The sequence below is a fragment of the Poecilia reticulata genome, linkage group LG16, assembly GCF_000633615.1.
Source record: "Poecilia reticulata strain Guanapo linkage group LG16, Guppy_female_1.0+MT, whole genome shotgun sequence".
In the NCBI taxonomy this organism is placed as follows: domain Eukaryota; kingdom Metazoa; phylum Chordata; class Actinopteri; order Cyprinodontiformes; family Poeciliidae; genus Poecilia; species Poecilia reticulata.
The window spans coordinates 10,006,113-10,027,886 of record NC_024346.1 but is presented as its reverse complement, the minus strand read 5'-3'; the positions used below and the strand labels follow the sequence as shown (position 1 = coordinate 10,027,886).

The following is a 21,774-nucleotide window of genomic DNA, read 5'->3' as shown; positions in this document are numbered from 1 at the left end:
TCCAGTCAGTGAACACCATCCATTTCCAGCAGTGTGCTTGGTGGGTTTGGATTCGGCCCCGATGGCCTGACACGGGTAATGAATGCGGCAGGACTTTAATCACATAACAGTAACATCAGCAAATTCAGTAGAGAAATGACAGTGTGTTAGTGCATTTGCATATTTTTAAACCCACTTAACTACTAAACCCATTTAACTACTCACTTCAGCCAGTTTTTCATATCTTTGCTGTTGCTGCTCATCTACAGCGGCTTAATGCAGATCACCGTAGGGTTTTGCCGCCTCACACATTCACAGCGTCACACATGCAACATGACAGAGTGCATATTTATCAGGCTCTTATTTACTGCTTCTGATAAACAGTGCCGCAGTTTACTGTCAGCTACCTGCAGATTTCACCACCTCATACAGCCTCTAGAGTAAATAATGCGAGTGGAGATGCAAACACCTGCATCGAACCACTGCCGTGCAGATTAATAACACCCTCTCCGTGTCTCACACATTTTCTGCCGTGCTTTTTTTCCCTCCCACTCCCCCAATTTCAAATACTGCAAACTTCCAGTCTTTCCTTCTGCTTATTCTGTTTTCTTTCTGTGTCTCGTTCTTGTCTTCAAACAAACACACACAAACACATGTAGACATGTACAATAGAATAATCTGGAAGCTCCAGGGTATGATCACAAAGAGGGTGGAAAGAAAGAGGGTTGTAATGTAAGCCTTTCTCTGGACTTATCAGCATTTTGCAGAGACAGACACAGTAGTAAAAAAAAAAGTATCTGGATCCCTGCACAGAAGCTACACTTGCCAGGTATCTGAATCAACTGTATCTATTGTCTAAAGAAGCCAATTGGAGCTGAAATCTGTCAATGAGGCTCCTAGCTCACGCTAATGATTTAAATCCGTGTTCAGCTTTTGTTCTCTTTAATTGGAACAGCGATTACATTTGAGGTACATCCTCAATCCTTGAATGTAAAAAAACCAACAAAAACAAAACGCATGCCAAGTGACACGTCTTGACTTGCATGTTTGTATAGACGTATTTAGCCCAAAATAAAACACATTTTACATTGTCTGTTTACCGTGTGACCTCCCAGGGGTTGTGTTTCATATAAACAGAAATGGAAAAGAGTGCAGATTAAAACGGATAGAAATGCTGAGGGGATTGCATGGAAACACACTAAGGAAAAACAAGAGGGGGAAAAATTGACAAATAAGCAAAGATAAGCCCAAGCAAGCTAAGGGAAAACAAGCAGAAGAACTGAAAGCAATAAAAATAGAAAGGATCAAGAGGTGAAACAATAATCTCGCAGAAAACGTCCAGAAAGACCTTTTGGTTTGGTTGATTTGCTCGCTCTTTCTCTGTGGAGTTTTTGTAATGGCCATTCCAAGAAAAGCAAGGTGCGATACAGACTCTTAACTCATTTTCTTCTACTCCCAAGACATGTCTTAGAGGGTAAAATGGATAGAAACCTGGACAAACGGAGTACCGGCCGGAAAGCACATTGTTTCTGGTTCACTGCAGTTCAGAAACTCCCGGATCTGACGGCATTTAAACCTTTGCACAAGCTTAGGATGAGAAGTACTAAGTACCAAATCCAGAAAAAGAGAGAGAGGAGGAGGATGAGAATGAGATGATAGAAATAGGCTTGTTACTGTTTCCAAACTAATCTTTTTTATTTATTTATTTTTAGACATTTTCAGACCTTTCAGCCCACTTCATGCCGCAAGTTATTCTTTGATTCTACAGGTCCGGCAGTATTCAGCCCTGACTGAATCATGTTTTTATGAAACGAAACTCAGCTTTCCGATAAATGTGGTTAATCACAGTTATTTAACATGTAACAGCTTTGAAACTTTTATGTGTGACAAAAAAGGCAAACAAGATCAAAGCAATATGCTTGTAACCACATCTACTTTGTATCACTAAATTTTAAAATTAAAGGTTACAGTTATTGTAGGTGGATATGATTAGAATGTCATCTGTAAATGTTCTTGAGGCCATAATGTAGATTGCACATTGAGCATTAGAGGCCTGTAAGTATTTTTTTCTCCCAGATACTTTAATTCACAGCACTTTTTTTGTCATGACTTTTTGCCTGTTTGCTTTGAAGGGTCTCCTGAAATGAATTTAAAATGCATCTTTAAGTGATTTACCTGCTTTGGGCTCAGACATTCAATGAAATGCTCCTGTGCTCGTCTTGCAGGACGGAGCAGTAGCCTCACAAATAGAAATTCCAAATCTTTACCACCGCGGGACACTCTCAGAAACACTGCAGGGGGTTTTGAGCATCATTAATAAACCCAATTTTGTTAGCTTCATGTTCTTTAAATGGGTGAATTTTAAGGCTTAAAAGGATTCTTGTCTCCCACATTAAACATAATTAATTAATAACGTTTTGTAAGTTAAAAATCTGACTGCTAAGATAGTGAAAGCGCTCACAAAGTTGCTTTTAATAGGATATTAATTAGTTTGAGTAAAAACTGCTGAAAGTTGAGAATAAGTTTCCGCCACTCTTGGCAAAATATGACGACTTGTTCTAGTTCCTTTCAAGATTTGGTGTCTCTTTGAATGTTAAAACCTTTGATAAGGAAGAAAGTTATTGCAGATGATTGCAAAGGCGTTGTAGACAATCCAAACAGCCAGAAGTAAAGAAAAGTCTTTCTTGGTGACAACAATGTTGTAACGATGTCAACGTTCTTTTGTCTTATTTTTAACTCTCTGGGTAACTCGAGGGGATGCTTTTCTTTTCTCCTTTTTCTCTTCAGTTATATTTTAAATGTATTACTGACCTTTTCAATATTTTTTCCCCATTTTTTGATATTTAAAATATATTTTTTTGTGTGTATGAAGCAGATATTTGATGTGAGTCTTTGATGTTTTTGGTCCGTTTAACTGCATGAAACTTGGGGTACCCTTAGGCTTCCTAATTGGTTTGACCTCACTTTTTTTTTTTTTTTTTTACTGGAAAAAAAAGTGAGGTAAAGAACATATTTTCATAATGTTACAGAATCAACACATGACTTTTTATGTCATATTTTAATTAGGAATCTACTCACTAATTGGCTTCATTGGTTTGAGCAGGCGGTGCAGCTGGCAGCATATTTTTCCAGATGAAAACGGATCTAAACATGTGGATTATGTCAAAGCAAAGCAGCATCTCGATGAACCACTTTCTTCATCTTGTCAACTTTGTTGGTTCTTCCATTGTGAAATCCACAGACATCGTTTTTGTAAATCTTACTTGGGCTACTTCTCTTTTATTTTTGGTCTCTGCCTGGTGTATTTATTGCTAAATATCATCTTGAAAGGTTTGTAATGTTTAATATCTTATAACATTTATAGAACAGTTTACATACATTTTTATTGCCTGTCAAGGCAATAAGAGTTGTGGTTTGCAGAGCAGCACAATATTTGGGGAAATACGTAATTTGCAAACTTATTTTTAAATAGTATGATTGCAATGTTGATGGAAATTAACACACATTTTCCTCACCCTTCCTTTCCCATCATCACAGAGTGGCTAACATTGGTATCTTCGGTTTGAAGGTGTGGCTTGGCATTTTGAACTTTTAAACCTAATTTGCATTCCACACAGTATCTCTCCTAAGCAGTGGGTGTCACTGTTGAGAAAATATGCTTACACAGCAGAAAGGGACTGAAGGTGCTGACATGAAGCACATTGTTGGCACCTAAAAAATGATGTACTCAATTAATATATATCCCAAATAGTGATTTGCCCATTTTTCCCAACTTAATGTCAACAAAAAACCTTAACACCCACTTAAGCTATTAAACCATTTTTTATTTTTTTTGGAGTACTTGTTTTAATAAATAATGACGATAAATGATGACGATAATCAGTAACATTTATTTTGGAAAATTTGTGTTCAAAACCCTCTTTTGTTTGTGTGTCCAATCATCATTTGAGGTCATTGACTCACTAGACATGACCCCAGAAAATAACTTGACTTAATACTGGTAGATATTAAGAGAAGAATATAAAAATTTAATTTATAGGTTGTTAAAGCAGGTAAAAATATTCCCCAGACGGTCATGAATTACTGCTCGGTTGGTACAAATCACCTTCCTGTGAAACATCTGACTTTTTACTTGTACAAAACAATCAAGATTACAAAAGGAAGTAGCAATGTAATGAAAAAATATGTGCATTAAAACAACAGTAATGCTTTTTCATAAATACCCCAGTAGGTCTAATTGCCATCCAGTCCTTGGACCGCATCTTTACATCATCTGTTTGTGTGTATTTTGACACTGCAGTCTTGTCTTGGGTTCAGTTGTTTGATTACAAAGACAAAATAAAAACTGACATCTCATCTTCCCACCCTGTAAGTTTCCTTTATGTCAGCAAATCCTTTAAAACCACCACATGTAGCTTCTTTCATTTGTCATTTCCATCTGTTCCTCCTTTGTGTCCATTTTGAGATGCCGGCTTTTGTTAGTAATGCCTCTGAAATAAAGCCACATTCAGCAGACATCACCGTAGTTTGTCCACTTTCCATTTCCAGACAGAAATACATTAGGAGACGATCACACCACCACCACCCCACTCAGGAATCTGGCAGCACTTAAAAAAAACCCCCAAAAACTGCTCTTCTTCAAACCTTCCTCAACTCATCTTAAGATTTGATCTAGAAATCTTCTGTGGATGTGTAATGGCTGTTATCTGAGGGGCCAGGAGGTGACAAAAGTGGGTTTCCAAGAGTGCAGCTTTACCTGAAGGAAGAAACGAGGCTAATCCCAGGGTTTCAATAATGTGCTTGGAGCGTACTGTTTCTACAAGGTCACCCTAGGTAATATTTAAGACCAACATCAGAATGTGATGTGTGAATTTCACATTTTTAGTGCAACTTCTAGGTTGCCAGCTTCTAGTGTGCATCTCCTGCTACTTTTGCATGGCTCCTGTTTATAAATGTTGACACAAATCTTTTGTTTATGTAAATACACACCGATTTTGAATGTTTATCACATTTGTTCACATTTTTCTGGAGTTTAGGCAGCTGACATGTAACACTTGTTTTGAAACTCAGAGCAATGCTGGGTAAGAAGCCTGAATGGGCAAACTGCTCTGTAGTCGCATAATAAGCAAGAGATTGGTGTTTTAATACAGGCAGGTGGGATTCAGCAGTTCAGAAAATGCACAAGCAGCACACTGGTGTGAGTTTATTGTACAAGTTGTTCCCCCACCCATAAAATACTCTGTGCATCTCTACTGTGAAACTGTAATCTTACTTATTTTTTAGCATGGTGTACATTTCATTCTTTGAACATTTACACGTCTTCAACCTTTTTCTCCAACGTTCACACATTTAATGATTTATTATCCGTCTACTGACCAGATGCCACTGTGCTGCTAAAAAAAATGAAAAGAATCATGATCTGCTCAAAGGCTTAAGCTTCCATCGTTTTTAATTTAGAATGATATTTTGGGGATTTATTGGAGGTGGTGGCAGGCGATGGTATGCTGTGTGTGAATGTGGCTGGAAAGGAGAAAAAATTGAAGAAGAGGGTTTATTTTCTGAAACTTTCTTTTCTGAGATTTCATTAAAATGAGAGAATATGTCAGTCAAACATTCTGGCAGACTGACGGATCTCTCCATTCCTCAATAGCAAATACACTGAATATACAGCTTTTTAAAAATAAAAAAAAAAGACTCTTAAAGAAAACAAACACATTTTTTCAAAATTCTAGTTCATCAATGAAATAAATCAGAAAAATTTAGGGTGGGAGACACCATAAACTTTTATCATTTTACTCTCACAAGCGATGCACTTTTGCTATTATTCCCTCTGTAAGTGTTATTTTTAACTTTAAGGCATCCAAACTAATCCATCACTAACAACATTTTAAACTCGTACTATTTTTTTGCTCTTCTGAAGTCACAAATTTAAAATGAAAGCGGTGCTGAGGCTGATGTACTCACGACACCTTCAAGTTCAAAGGCTCGCCTCTCTGTTTGAAGAATCATTTCAGACAGGAAGGTGTTTCAAAGCTTCCAGCTCAGTCGGGGATGAGAATTTTAAACCTGGTTTGAGGCTTTGCAAATATCATGAGCGTATAATGAATGGGTTTGTAAAAAATTTTCTTGAGTTTATTTGTATTGTGCAAAGTTTTCACACTTGCTAAACATTATTAATTCTCTACTCTGAGACTAAATGTGTTGCATTCTTGTCAGACATTGCTAAATTATATCCCTACAGTAAACTATTTTACAGTAACCTAGAGTCTTAGTCAGGGGTGAAAGTAGTTTTAAATTCTTGGGGGTAATGTGACACATACAAAGAAAAAACAAGATATATAACCCTATATATAACCCTAACCCTATATGCATACTGTATATATTATATAGTTTTCCATGTCTGGAATATAACCATTCATTTTATATTTTGAACTGGTTATAATGATCCTGTACTCAGGATCATTATAACCTGAGTTATAATGAATGTTTGTTTTGCTCTGCAGAGACACTGTTCCTCATGCTTCACTCATACTGTCCCAGTTTGAATTGCTGTGGCCTCATTTGTCTTCATTTTACAAGTTTTAAATAGGGGTTTGATGTTTTGTTTTGTCTTCCAAAGAAAAGTCATAAATCCCAATACTTGGGAAACTTTGCCCATCCACAATGTAAGACAAGTTATTTTTAACGCATTGGGAGAAAAAGCAGCAGGAGTAATTAATCAAATTTTTATACCCAGAGACATTCTTAATGAAGTTTTCAAGATGTTTACGTTAACTTTTTATGAATATCTTAACAGACAGAGGGATAATCAGTAGCCCAGCATCATGACCTGTTTGTTCTGAAGATCCTGCAGCTTCCACTTCTCTTCCTAACATGGCGCCTCCTGATAGGAGGAACAACAGAGCTTTGTTAGGTTAAGCTCATCTTCTGAAGTTGGGATATTTTTCCTCCAACAGGTTCCAGAGGAATCACCTCAAACCAGATGTTGGACTGGATTTTATTTCACTGTCATTTGTGAATGTTAGAGCCTCATTTTCAATAGTGGAGCTGTGAAGGTTGAGAAAGGTTATTATTTTGGAGAAAGTGTCATTAACATCAATATTTCCACTAAATAAGAGGCAAAAAAAAAGTTTGATATAAAGGAAAAGCCTCTCAGACTCTGAGCTCAAAGCACCAAACTATATTTTTATATTAGACAATTAATTTAATTTCACATAATTATCGCGGTAGAAGCCATTTGTTTGTTAAATACTTAATGAAACATATTTACCGTGTTTGATGTTTGTTGTAAATGACGTATACTCACAAAGAACGAGGTAATTAGTCCAAGTTTGTCGTTTATTGAATGTTCAGAAACTACAGCGGCTGCAATGAGCCACATCAAAGGTAAAACAACCCGAACAGATGATCAACTCTAAACCACTCGCACCTTTTTACTCTCCGTCTCTCTTTATCATTTAAGCACACCCGTTACCATGGCAACCTCCTGCGCTCCACAAGCCAACCAGAGATTACGTTAAAAACACAACATTCATTACATTACGATATTAGGTTTGCAGGCTTGATATTTATTTTGCGATCATTAATAAGCCTCCCTGAACACAGCGGTGGTTGATTAGTTCATTTTAAACTCCTGCTCTGCTAGATATTTTGGCATAGAACCGAAACGCACAGAATTGCGCAACACCTTGTTGAAACAATAATTACTGAGATTATTATTGTTGTTGGGTCATTAATTTGAACACGTTTTGTAGATTTTTTTGTTGTTGTTCTTTAATAAAGTTACGAACGTYTTGATAAGGAGCCAGAGGAGGACGTGCTGGTCTCAGCGTCCTGGCGGCGTTCAGCTTGTCATCTAATCGACTCAAAACCTTCCGCGATCGACGTATTGCGCCCCTGCACTAGCAAAGCAGGAACAGTTCAGAAACAATATGAAATGAGGACAAAAGCTATTTATTAACTGATTAAGTCTTGTTTTAGATTGTTTTTGAAAAACGAATCAGTCACGGCTGATTAGTAGGTGCATTCACGGCTGCACAGTGAATCCATTGATTTTTTTTACAGCTGACAGCCGCTCCCCTCTCTTGCAGGTACTGCGTACCCCCGCTAAATCTTTTAGGGGTACATAGTACCCTGCCTAACCCCTTTACTTTCACCCCTGGTCTTAGTCTTAAAGAGAGAATGAGAGGGTTTTTCTGTGTTCTACAGCAAATTAATGTGAGAAATAATTAAATGGACACTGATAAATACACAAAAATGCATGTAAAACACACTAATGTAAATAACACCAGTTTATCAAATGATTTTAAAACTCCTAGAGCTTCAAAAGGAAGTTTGGAGTTTCTTTTAATATGATGATCAGACTTAAATATGACATAAAAGCTGAACTTAGTAAAAGCAGAATATCCATACCTTCCCCAGATTTATCAGAAGTAAAAAAAAAATATTGAAGGCAAACAATAAAAATCTGATGATTGTTGTTAAGCAACTAAAGTTATCCTGTCATAGGAAGAAAAAAAAATGCGAGTGAAAAGAATAAATGTACAACTTTTATAGCCTTAGGTTAGAAAAATGTTCTTAACTCTTGCGGTGTGCATCAGAAAGTGTTTCTGTATAACTTGCTTGACAGCAGCAGGCTGAACGAACAGACTGTGGTCACAGTGCATATTCTTTTAGTGTTCGTTTTGCTCTGCAGAGACACTGTTCCTCATGCTTCACTCATACTGTCCCAGTTTGAATTGCTGTGGCCTCATTTGTCTTCATTTTACAAGTTTTAAATAGGGGTTTGATGTTTTGTTTTGTCTTCCAAAGAAAAGTCATAAATCCCAATACTTGGGAAACTTTGCCCATCCACAATGTAAGACAAGTTATTTTTAACGCATTGGGAGAAAAAGCAGCAGGAGTAATTAATCAAATTTTTATACCCAGAGACATTCTTAATGAAGTTTTCAAGATGTTTACGYTAACTTTTTATGAATATCTTAACAGTTTATTGCTTAAAACAAGCCTGACCACCTGAAAAAGGTCACCAAACAAGTCAGTTGACCCAAACCCACACATATACTCTTTGCCCACTTATTACCTGTACAGATGAGCATCAGAATGGGAAAGAAAAGGGATTTGGTGTTTTTGACAGATGGTCTGGGCTGAGTTCATAAACTGCTGATCTACTGGGATGTTCACACAAACCCATCTCTCTCTGGTTTACAGAGGACAGTCCAGAAAGAAAAGCAATATTCATGAGCCACATTTGTGTTGACGAAATTCTCTGGTTAATGTTGGAGGTCAGCAAATTAAAAAGAAAGGCTGCTTTAAGATAAGAGAAGAAATAGTGGCTCAAATAAGTTGTTTCCACCAAGGTGTGCAAAATACCATCTAAAAAAACCATAACATATGGACGAGCAGCAGTAGGGTCAGAGCTTGTTGTAAACAGGACAGATCCACCCTGCTTTTAATCAGCAGGTCAGGCTGGTGAGGTAATGGAGAGGTTAACATTTTCTTGCCATTTTCTTATTTTTCTTAGTAGAAATTAAAAGAATCATTTAAACAGTACAGGCTGAGTATTGACCATGTAGGTCTGCAGAAATCCTTTGGGATGTGGTGGAATGAGAGATTTACTTCATAATGTGCAGCCAATAAAGATGCTGCAACTGCGGCTGCTGATGCTGTCTGAACAAAATTCTTTCAGGAAAGTTTCAGTCGCCTTCTTCATAGACTGCCTTGAGTCTATGAAGACTGACGGCAAAACAGGCACTACCAAGGAGTAACCAATAAAGATGATACATTGGTGCTTAAATGGCTTTTGGTGTCCTAGAATGAGCAGTAGAGGTCTGATCTTAGATAACCAAAGGACAATGGGGGGGATATAATTTTCTTTAGCCTCCCGTTATTTCTTTAGCTTGTAAACTGAAATAATTGCGTAAAGAAATACACATTTAGTGCCACAATATAAAAGCAGACTTACGTTCTCACTTAAGAAATGAACTCTTATCCTCAGTTCATTTGTCCTTGTCTTGAATTGCCCCATAAATCTGTGAATGGTGCTTCATTTTTCTCTCCCTTGTGTATTTAAGCAGAACCTGATCTAAATGAGTGCTTTCCTTTGAAAATGCTGTGCTAAAATCACCAGTGTGCTCCCCAGAAGACTCAGTGAGACTCACTTGGCGTAAATGCATCCGCCGGCAGCCCACTCAAATTGGCAATGTCTTCGAGACAAATTACTTCCCTTTTCTATGTATGTCCTTCCTTCATGACTTTTTCTCTCGGCTTCTCTATTATCCCCTACCTTACTCTCTCTAATAACACTGTAAAAGCTCTGCAATAGTTTGTGTTTACTGTCAATAACTTCCCATTTTCTGCACCATCCTTGCAATTTTATTACCAGGTTGTTTTTGCAGAAAGAGCTGCTGTCAGCAACAAGGGTGGGAGCTGGTGATAGTCAGTTAGACAGTTTGAGGAAAATTTTAGGGACGCTCTATTTCTTGTGCAAGTTCCTGTTACTCCAGTAAGTTAAAAAAACACTCTCCTCTCCTTCAATTTCCATCAACTTTCCTGGCGAGGTCTATTGATTAGTCCAGCTTACTGATCCACAGAAACTGGGAGAGGAAAGAAAACTGTTTGACTTGGGCCTCCAGAGCCCCACTGCCGGCAAACATTACTTCTGTTAACCACTTTTCTCCAGAACTAAAGTAAAGCACTGAATGTTTGAGGAAAGAAAAGCTCTGGTAAGTCGAGTATCAGTCCACTGTTTCAGCAGAGGTGTTTGGTTGAAGCTCCCAAAGGTTTTCAAAATAATAAAGTAAATATTAACAGATGTGTGATTTCCTACATTAGAATTAATTTCACTAACATTTTCAGGCTGTACATGGGTGAATGAATTACACCTTTTTGCCAATTCTATTTTCAGTGTTCAATATGCAGTGTTCTCTCGCATTCTGTTTCTCATTTGATGCTCTGCTAGTCATTTAAACTCTTTAAGCTGCAAGCATCTGTACTGGTGGTGAAGAAAACCTTTTGATTTTGATGAAACATGGCCACGCTAATAAGTTTCTTCTGCCCTCCCTTCCATCCTGCCAAGATTTGTAGTGAATGCGAGGCTGTGAAAAGCTGAAGCAGTTGTGTTTTGTTTGAGATGTCTGGATACAAATATGTATTGTGTTGGGATTTGGTGGACTGAAGAAGTTCCAAATTTGGCTTTCCTCCTTTGTTCCAGACAACTGTGGTTTTAGGAGAATTACGTTCTTAAAATGTTTCTATTTTTTGTGCTCTGATGTGTTGCTGGCATCAATTATATTGACACCTACTGGCTCAGCGTTGTGCATTTCTTCATTTCAGACATGTCTGCGGCATCATCTTGACTGCGGTGTTTAAAAATGACTAAAGAAAAACATCAACATTGCGTGTGGTACTGAGAGGGTGTGTGTTTTATTCAAAGTAGAAAGTTTGAATTTCAGATTTAGGATTCAAAAGCTGCCACTCCACCCCATGACCTCTAATTCAAAGTGAAGATTTGTGCATTAACTGACATGTATTTGCTCTTTGGTTAGTGTGTATCTTTCCTGGGATGTTTGCAATTTCTACCCAATGTTTGGATGTGGTCAAAGGAGTTTTGTTTTTTTTCTTTTTTTTTTCCACATTTGTTTGTGATACTAATTCCAAGATGTTCATTAATTCCAGGCATAAACGACCTACTCAGACTCTGACCCTTGATTTTTTTTTGTTTTGTTTTAGTTTGTGCTGACTCAGGATAGTCTCACTGGCCATTACAGACCTGAAGGAATCTGTCAACATTCATAATTAACATATTTTTAGTAAGCTGGAGATGACTGTTCAGATATAATTAGGATGTGAAAGGAGTGTAAAACGGATAAGGTGTTGAAAATGAGGAGAAAACAATGCAACAAAAACAGCTGATTTGACATTTTTGTTGCCAAAGGTCCTGGTGATTGCAGGTGATGATGCAGCAGCTTGGGCCCTGCAGTGATTTATTATCTGATAACCACCACAATCTTTATATTCAAGAGGTCTTGTGTAAAAACAAACATGGCTGTTTTTGATATTGATTTATGAAGATATGAAAAGTGGCGTTACGGGGACTTTACCCGCTATGAAAGAATTTACATGCAGGTATTTGTTAACTGATGGTTATAAAACAATCTGTTGGGTACACAATGTTATTTTTTTAAATTAAAAACAACTGTAAAGTACAGAATGTTTACTTTAGAGCTACATAAAATCCATTTTAATTTTCTTAAACTCCCTTCCTTATTTTCCGAGTTTCCCAAGAAAAGTATCTTTCCCAAGTCAAAGATACTTTTATATAAGATAATTCCCAATATCACACCAAGTAAGTGATTAAGTTACTGAGTATTGTCTGTTTTTTTTCTGAGTGATTCTATTGAGACACAGTATCTCTTTTACCTGGGAGATCTGGTTAAGATGGCATAAACACCATCTAAATAAAGCTTAGAGGAAAAAAAAACAAAACAAAAAGGGTACAGAATGCAAACACTATATAAAATAGCATAGCTTGTAAAACTATGGCAACTAAAATCCAACAGTTTATTTCCAGTAAAAGGCTAAATAAAGCAAACATGTGATTTTCTAAGATATATAAAGAAACATGATGAGAGGGTTACTAAAGACAGACCAAAAATAATAATACACACATAAAAGCTAACATATTCTGGCAATGGTTCTAACATCAAGGCATTGTTCTTGTTACAAATTACAAATTCAACATAACCCAGCTCCCTTGCAGAAAGTTTGATGGTTTCTGGTAAACACTTTCTTCTTCTTCTGATAATGCATAAGTCTAGTGGCACGTTAGGGGCATTTGATAAATATATCCGAATATTGCCAGTGGTGGGTGCAAAAGTCCATCCCTGAATATCTAATGTACACCTAAATTTAACGCCATCTTCCAATTACATTCGTGAAAATATTTTTTCTTCTTATGTAAAGGAACAATGGAACTTTGCAGTTGTACTGTAATTGTATCATTATTTGAGTCCCGTTTTCACCTTCTTCCTTTGTAAAGATGAAATTATTTTATAATCAGGCATTGTTGTTGGAGTATTGATAGTTTTCTATAGCAACCATAAGGCAGCCTGTTTACTTCCACTCTTTGCACCAAGTTCCTTTACTTAAAATGCTCCCAAAGAGAACTGCAAGGGACTAGAGTACATTTCCCCCATAACAAGCGCACACACACACACACACACGCACACACACACACACACGCACACACACACACACACACACACAGTAGAGCAAACCTCCTGAGAGACTCCAAGTTGGTTTCTCGCTTGCTTTTTGCTCCATTTATTTCAAACTCACATTCTGCTGCTAAAGTGTGACTCCCGGTGGTTTTCTACGTTTAGATATTGAACCTTTAAGAAATTTTAAATATTGCATGCACCAGTCTGTTTTGAGTCGCCAAACATTCTGCAGCTTTTCACATTTTTTCATCCATTGACCATTCTAGTGGGAATCTTACTTGAAATGTGCAGTGCATGTGCTGCATTAGGTTAAGTAGAGGGGCTTCTTTTTTTAAATAGATCTGTCATGTTGTCAGCTTCATTGCAGTAAGGTTTTTTTTCAACCCGAAACTATTCAATTTAAAACTAAAACTAAATGTAATGGTAAAATCCCATTCATATGGTTTCCCAGTCTAACACTCTATGCTGTACAAAGTATTACCTCCAGGAAAAGTGAGCTTTAAAAAGGTGTTTTAATTAACAATTCATAAATTAACAAAAACAAACTGCAAGCTGTAATGTTTCTCTTGGGGCATCCCCACCTGGCTATTTCACTTTGAGCTGTTACACATTGTGTGCTGTTTTTAATTATGTTGTGTCTTTAGAAGCATTGTGCTTTGTTTTCAGTATTTTATAGCTGAGGACAAACTGATTACCTCCCCATGAAACTGTTTTAATAGAATTTTCCAGTTGCTTTCAACGTAAACATGCTATGTTAACTTGGCATGGTTGCATAATTTTAACTTTAGAGCAGAAATTCATTGATTGTTCAAAACCCTCAATTATTAGCCCCATAAGAGCTAAAAATTTAAGCAGGAGCTAACATGACTCTCGAACTTTCAACAGTCCATCCTTGTTACAGAAACCTGATATCTAGCAATAACTGTTTTTTATAAATATACTTTTTCTTGAATGGCAGTAAATCTTTTACAATTTCTGAAATTAGTTTTTATCTTGTTCTAAAACTTGAAGCAGTAAGTATAGAACTACCTTGAGAATTGGTTGGATTTATTTTGAGTAAGTAAAAGTATTATAAGCAGGCATAACAATAAATAGACTATACACAATATAACCTCATAAAAATAGTCAGTTTTTTTAAATAAAGCTTCTGCTCATATTTGAGAATAAAACATACAGGAATATACACATTCAGCATGTTTCCAGTATAAAACAAGGCTATATATGTTTGGCACATGTGCGTACTAAATGAGAGGGCTGCACCAGATATTTTTGGCATAACTGCAGGTTAGACCTCTACTTTGGTATCATGTCTGTTCCTGCTTTGTTTCCATTTGTTTCCGTCTCTTTCGGATAGCCGGTTGTTGTGGTAGTAACACAGCCGCAGTTATTGATTGGCGCTGCCTCTGTTGGGATGTTGTGTTGCTACGCCAACGATTCTACAGGTGCATGATCTCTGTCTTCCCACACCTTTGACCCACTGCAGTGCACAGCAGCAGTAGTATGCTATATGGATCAAACATCAGCTTCTCTGATGGAATGAAGCATTTTCAGTGTTTCCCAGCAGGAAGCCAAGTCTCATCTTGCCTGGAGTCTGAGTTTCACTGTTGTGACTTTTTAGTGTAAAAGAGAAGCTGTACATGCTGTAGGATGGTGGACAATATTTCAGAAACAGTAAGAAATTCCCTCAATAATTACGCAGAACTCTAAACATGTAACTGAGATTGCTGCATAAAAATCTAAAGTAACAAAATGCAAGTTTTGAAGGCATAAAAGCTGAAGCCATCTTGCATTTCTTCTGTAAAATTCTGCTAACATTTTTTTGTTAATAAAAGCAGATTTCTGCATCATTTGCCTACCACTGTGAAACTGATTTCAGGTTGCTGGAACGTCCTGTGAGCCTTCAGCGATAACAATAGCAAACAAAGTACTTTCTCAAACCCATGACTTTGGAAAACATACCGTCGTGAGGTCTTTCCGTTTACTCAGCAGGGCTATTTGTTTTATCATCAACAAGAGACCCATGAAAGCTATGACTTTTGAAAATATTTTTATTTTCTCAATGTATTCCTATCAGTCTAATTATTATTCCTTTTGTTCTTGAATATTTTTATACTCTTTGCAAGTTTATCTAAGCTAGTTAAATGGTGCTATGTAGTGTAAAGAGATGCCAGAAAGAGAGCTTCAACCAGGAGGCAATATTATGAAAATCACCACTAGTTATGATATTGTAGAATATTTTGATGGCAAAATATTTTTTTTCACTTTTTTGCTTTGTCATCATTATGCTCTGCACAGCAATTCATGGGCGTCAGAGTTTCGGCCTGTAAAATCTTTAGCAGGTGTGGGGATCAAAGGTCACGAATGCTTGGTGCTTGAAATAGCAGTTGTACCACGTTTGTCATCCATGCTTTTTCTGATGCGACAGAAATTACCATTGTGAGAACAATAGAAGTTCAATAATGTTGTGCTCTACTAATAGCTGCAGTGATTGAAACAAATGTTCTTTTCATTGTGTTACTTTTTAGTAGGTGGGATGTATGAGGCAACACGTAAACGATATGACTTCAAATATAATGTGAGAACAGAGAAGCATTTGTCATTTTTTGATTATCATTATCTCGCAGATATAAAGTTGTTATCCACAATAAATCTTGCCAATTATATCCAGTTACTGATTTTGTGGTAATCCGTCCTCTAGACAAGCAGTCAGCGACTATGTTTTCAACATAACGCCGAATCCAGCTCCTGGGGGTTGAGTTGACAGAAAGGAGTCAAACTCTGTTAAACACAGAAGCACTGAGCGAGGAGTTTGCCCTGTGTCAAAGAACACCAGAATACGCTGTGATAGTGGCTTTTTGTAGGACAGAAACACACAAGAAAGAGAAGCAGCTTAAAGAAGTGTAGAAACCAGAGTCATTATTGTGATGAAAAGCAGAGAAAACTCAGGTAATGGCAGTAAAATCTCCTTCACTGTCTTCATTTAGGAGCGAGATACATCTAAACACATCATCGCTTTGTCAGATCTAATCCATATGTAAAGAAAAAAATGGCGAGATAACATGAAGTATGATAATCATCTGCATAGATGTGCAACACAAGTCTGGCAAACCCATTAACTGAAACATGGAGGTCATGTTTTACTTGCAAATCATTTCTGCCGAGACTTTTGTCATAATTCTGTAGATTTTTGGCTTTTAAAGTTGCCAAAGGAGTCACTGGCAGCACAACAGACTGTCAGTTTCAGATAAAACAGGAGGAATTTCTTGCAGGTTTTGTTCTGAGACAAAGTGTGCTCCGGGTTCACTGAGAGGTTGGATTGGCTATTTTATTTATTTTTTTATTATTATCTTGTCATTGTCTTGTGACAAGATAAAGATCACTTTCAATATTTTTCCTAAGACTCATGACTGCCTTCCCCCTTTTTTTATATTTGTATAATTCATGTAATCTTCTTTTAGTTTGTCAGTCAAGCGCATTCACAAAACAAAACAATGTTGAAAATATTATTGTAACCAGCCTGGCTTCTGATTTGTGAATAGATTGCAGGGTCTGGTACGTAGCCTGAGTAATATGCTGTGTATCCAGAACTGCCAGATAACAAATTAAATTGGCGCTGTAAGACAAAAATGAATGCATTGTTTGTGATTAATTTGTGATGAAATATCTCCTCCCTGACCAGTTGTTGCCTTTTTGTTGTTACTCTGGGAAATTGCTGGAGTTCTGCTTGCTTTGAAAGGATTTCCTGCTGGAGGGAATCTGATTCATGTTGTCTGTTTTCTACTGTCTTATTTGAGCCCACCTCCAGAGAGCAAGCAGAGTCATGTTGTATTGATAAGAGATGACATTGTGCTGTGGGGGGGGGGAAACAACTCCAGCTTACGACATTCAGTCTCTCCAACTGATAGCATGTCGTACAAAGACTCCCTGCTTACTTTACATGTGTTACAGTGTTCTGAGCAATTTAATTTGATTTATCTGTCATTGTGGTAAGTTTTGGAAACAAATGTGCTCTGAAGCAAAACAATTTTTTTTCAGTTTAAATTCAAGCAGTTTGCATGATTCAGTGGTTCGTGCATTTTTGCCACTCGTCGATATGAAGGCGGCATCGTTTTTAATCAGATCGTTCCCTTTATTGCAGTGAAGCTCCACATATAACGCTTTTGCCCTTTTGTTAGAAATAGGAAATGTCAGAGGAGATAAACAAACAGGCAGAGCAAGGCCCACCTTTAAGAGCCCCATTTAATTTGCTTTAGGATGGTGGAAGGTTGAGGGTCTTTAAACAGATTTATGTTCAGTAAAACGATGAGAAATCATTTTATAGTCTTGTCTTACTTTGGTGTGGCCATCGTGTAAGGACATCCTGTTTTTGACCTTGCTGACAACCCCTACATAGTTTCATGTCTCTGTTTTCTGGAACAATGCAGATCACAAACAATTTAACAGAATCTGTAGTCAGTGTTTCATATTTGAGTCAAGTTTGACAAATCCATGTATTGCGTGCGTGTATAGCAGTTTGTCGACTCTAATGCGTGAAAGGAGTGAATTTTTTTTATATAAACGGAATAAAGCTTTCATAAACTGCATTTTAAAACATCTGAGATCATTACAGGGTTATCCAGTTTCAGTTTGATCAGTCTAATGGTGCTATCAGACTGAAAAAAGCACCTGCTGTGTTGCACTCAGAAGACCATTCATTTGTATTGCATGCACTGCGCGCCAATAGTTTGCCCTCTACCAAATGAAGCCTGTGGCATGGTCCGAGTTGAAATTTGTTGAACTTGGACCGCTGTGCACTTTGACGCCTGCTCACAGCCAGTAGACACAGAATATCCATCAAACTGCTCCCCACCGAGTAGAAAGTAGCCAGTCAATGTGGAAACTGATCTTTTTAGCAAGCCAAACACTGCTCTCTGAATCATTCATCACGTTTTTTTTTCTTTTGTTCTCTTTCCCCATCTGTCTGTCTCACATGTAGGGGTAGTTTTGCTGTTGCCGTTATTTGTGGAAAACAGATGCATTAGCTAATAGCAATTCGGCTTTGTCAATAAAATACTTCTGTGCCTGATATTTTGAAAAATGTCTCTTTTTTTGCCGTATTCTGCTGTGCCTGGAAACCCAGACACAGGTTTAGCCATTAACTCCTGCAGAGAGCCCAGTGCGTGTCATGTTTGAAAGCTGCAGAAGTATTTTTGATTTCTAACTAGAGGTGATCAAATGTTGTGCATGTTTATTTAAAAAGGTTGCTGAGGGCTGGAGTTGATTTGTTCAAATGGAAATCGGAGCAATTTATGCATTTTACATTAAATGGTAGCATTTCTACAAAAAATGGAAATAGATTGGTACGGAAACAAGTGAAACATTAGCAACACATTCAGGTGAAATAGATTTAAAATAATTAAGGTTAAATCTGTATAGAAGAAGGATTTATGTGATCCAGTGTATCACCATCCTCCTATGTCAAAGTTTAAACTTATCCTTATTGTTTTATGTTTGTTTCTTTGAGTCTATTACTTTGATCTGTCTCATGTCACCACACTGTGAAGATTATTTTAGAGATGTTTTGGACTTTCACACTAGAGCTAATATCCATGTATTAAGTTTTAACAGATACATTCCCTTCCTTTAATCTAAGGTAAGAGTATAGTTCTGTGATAGATGAACAAACACAGCATTTCATTGGGAATCTTGATGCAGTGCAGAAATATATTTTGTTTTGCAGAATGCCTGAATTCTTACTGAAGCTGTTTTTTTTATATATTGTTTGCTTCTGTTACCATGTGAAAAATATAATCATGACTGCACATATTCGGTTTGTCTGATTCTCAGCTAAAATTAAGATTAAGTTTAGAACGTTTTAAAAATGTAAATTAAAACCCTCTGACATCATACAGAAGCTAGAAAACTTCTATTTTATTATCTCAAAGCTTGGATCATAATGATTATTTTAAAACTAAATAAAAAAGTGTTGGGGAGTAGTTAATTGGCCAATATGCGGAGTTACACTGCATTTATTCAGTTTGCTCATAGAAATTAGATAAACTGTGAACTTGCTGGAAAAGGAGGAAAAAAGCATCGAAGAAGCTAAAGAAAATATGTAAATGTATCTTACTGAGATGTAGCAGGTGATTGATCTACTGCTAGACTGTGTTTGGCTGCCAACACATCATGCAGAAAGTTTACAAGTAAGAAATTGTTTATCAGCTTCAGCATGCAGGTTTCTTTTGCCAATAAAAAATGACTTTTTACTTTCCATCAGTTGAGAAAGTTTTGGTGCACTGCAAAACAAATCCACATAACGGTTTCCGTTTCCAATGATTTTCATCTTGAGAAAAATGTTTTCTTTTCCATCCACTGGCACCAGTCAATCTTTAATTTAGAGCAGCTGCTGCAGGGAAAATGTCAGTCACATTGTTTAGCACTGTTGTTTGTGTTATAATTGTGTGTTTGTCCTTTATCCAGCCCTGATCAATACCCATCATTCTCTTTGCCTCGAGCGATCCCAATTTAATTACCACTGTAGCTTCGAGGAGCGATGCTTTGCCTGTGCTTTGTCCACTGACCGATGTGTCCTCGCTCTTGTTTTGCAGATGATGAAGTTTGCCTGGGACAACTACAAGCGATACGCCTGGGGCAAAAATGAGCTGCGACCTCTGACCAAAAACGGCCACCTCGGCAACATGTTTGGTGAGTTTCTACAACTCGGCTGGTGGTGCAAAATCTGATAATGGTCATTCTGTGTGTTTTGTACAAAGGTGTTGCAAAGTTTTATTCCTTGGTAAGTTTCATTCACAAATTAGAACAAAGACCTGAGCTAAAAAGAGAAAGATTGTCATCAGAAAAGAGGTGCATCTCAAGAAAGTAGAACATCATCAAAAAGTTAATTTATTTAATTAATTGCATTCTAAATGTCAAGCTTCCATATTATGTAGAGTAGACAAAATGATTTATTTCAAGTTTTTAATTTTTGTGATTATGGCTCACATCTCTTTGAAACTCAAAATCCAGCTTCTCAAAATGTAAATATTATAACACACCCATTAAAAATGCTTTAAATACGAAACGTAACATTTTGACCATGCATGCTATAGCTTACATAATCATGGGGAAGACTGCTGACCTCGCTAAAGGTCATTGCTAAAGAAGGCGGTTGGTAACAAGGTGCTACATTCAGCCATGTTAATGGAAAGTTGAGTGGAAGGAAAAAGCCAATATTGTCAAGCAAAGATCTTTCTAAAAATGTGGGGATGTTTGACTGTGTCTGGATCGCTTTAAGAGCAACATTAATCCCGTAGTCTGTTTGTCTCCATGTCACACTGCATTAATGCAGTAATTATAGCAAAAGAAGCCCCAAGCAAGTATGCAGTGTGCATACTGTTTCCATTATGGACATAATTTCCAGTACTTGAATATTTATGTGCTAAAATATTCAATACATTTTTTTGTTGGTGTAGGATAATAATTTTATGACAAACAAAATGATGGGCTTTTATAATTCATAACCAACTCAAGAGAATTAAATGCTTAGCATGTCCTTTTTTGTGTAATAAACTATATAGTATGAGTTTTGCTTTTTGGATCACTGTGAAAAAGACAATTAGATATTTTAAATAGGAGGCACATATAAATGGAAGTGACAAAGTTTTAAAGACAGAATTGGGATACAAAACTGCCCCTTTTCCATTGACATACAGCAAATTCCCCACAAAATTTTAAGCTGACTAATTGTTGGTGCCAACAGTTCAAGCTTTTCATTGTGCTGCATTTGAACCAACACAGAAATAGCAAAGCAATATAGATTGTTTCTCTCCCCAGCATCCCTGTTTTTTTTTTGTTTTTTGTTTCTATAATTAGACATACTCTGGTTGCATCAACGGAAATGGATCAGGTTGCAGGGGATTGCACTAAGCCTGTGGTTTTTTTATTTATTTATTTTTTAATATTAGACAGACTTTTCACGAAGAGAAAACAACACATACAAATATGCAAGTTCTACATTTTAAGTGCAGATACAGCATCCCATTACCAAGCATACCTACATACAGAAATACTTGCAAATGCACAATAAGATTCATATTTTATCAGGGTTTTTTATTATCTGCTGCAACATCAGATTATTGAACAGCAAACCATACTTTGGATCACTAGATTTTATAAAAATATTTCAAAAAATGTTGATGAAACAATTTTTTTTAGATTTGTATAATAATTTCATTGGATCAAATGGTAACGACACTCTTTCACAATAGACTCCCATAACCTCTGTGTACAGCAGCCGGTATCTTCTGAAGGATATATCTGTGACCTAAATGATTTATAAAGTTAGACTCTTGAATATTAAATGCAACAAGTTTCAGATGTTTGCATCGTATTGTGCGCTTGGCACCATGCCGTTCTGAGCTTTCACCCACCAAGGAAAGTTTCACACAATGCCAGGGGAACGAGCCACCAGCCTCTAATTGGAGCAAGATCCAGAGGGATCCTCAGGTCCTCTTCAGCGGAGCACATCAAACTCTTCTCACTGCTGTGCTTGAGGGAAATCCCACAATGCGGGCCTTAATAAAAGGCGGATCAGCTC

At 37.0% G+C, this 21,774-nt stretch overlaps 1 protein-coding gene across 1 annotated transcript in view; it reads left to right on the top strand.

The window, feature by feature from the left end:
• The window catches only part of LOC103477781 (mannosyl-oligosaccharide 1,2-alpha-mannosidase IA), a 207,523-nt gene that overhangs the window by 66,066 nt on the left and 119,683 nt on the right, over nucleotides 1–21,774 (top strand). The window contains exon 2 of the mRNA XM_008431079.2: nucleotides 19,787–19,883. Coding sequence (XP_008429301.1) covers nucleotides 19,787–19,883 — 97 coding nt within the window. The remainder of the gene's footprint in view (nucleotides 1–19,786; nucleotides 19,884–21,774) is intronic.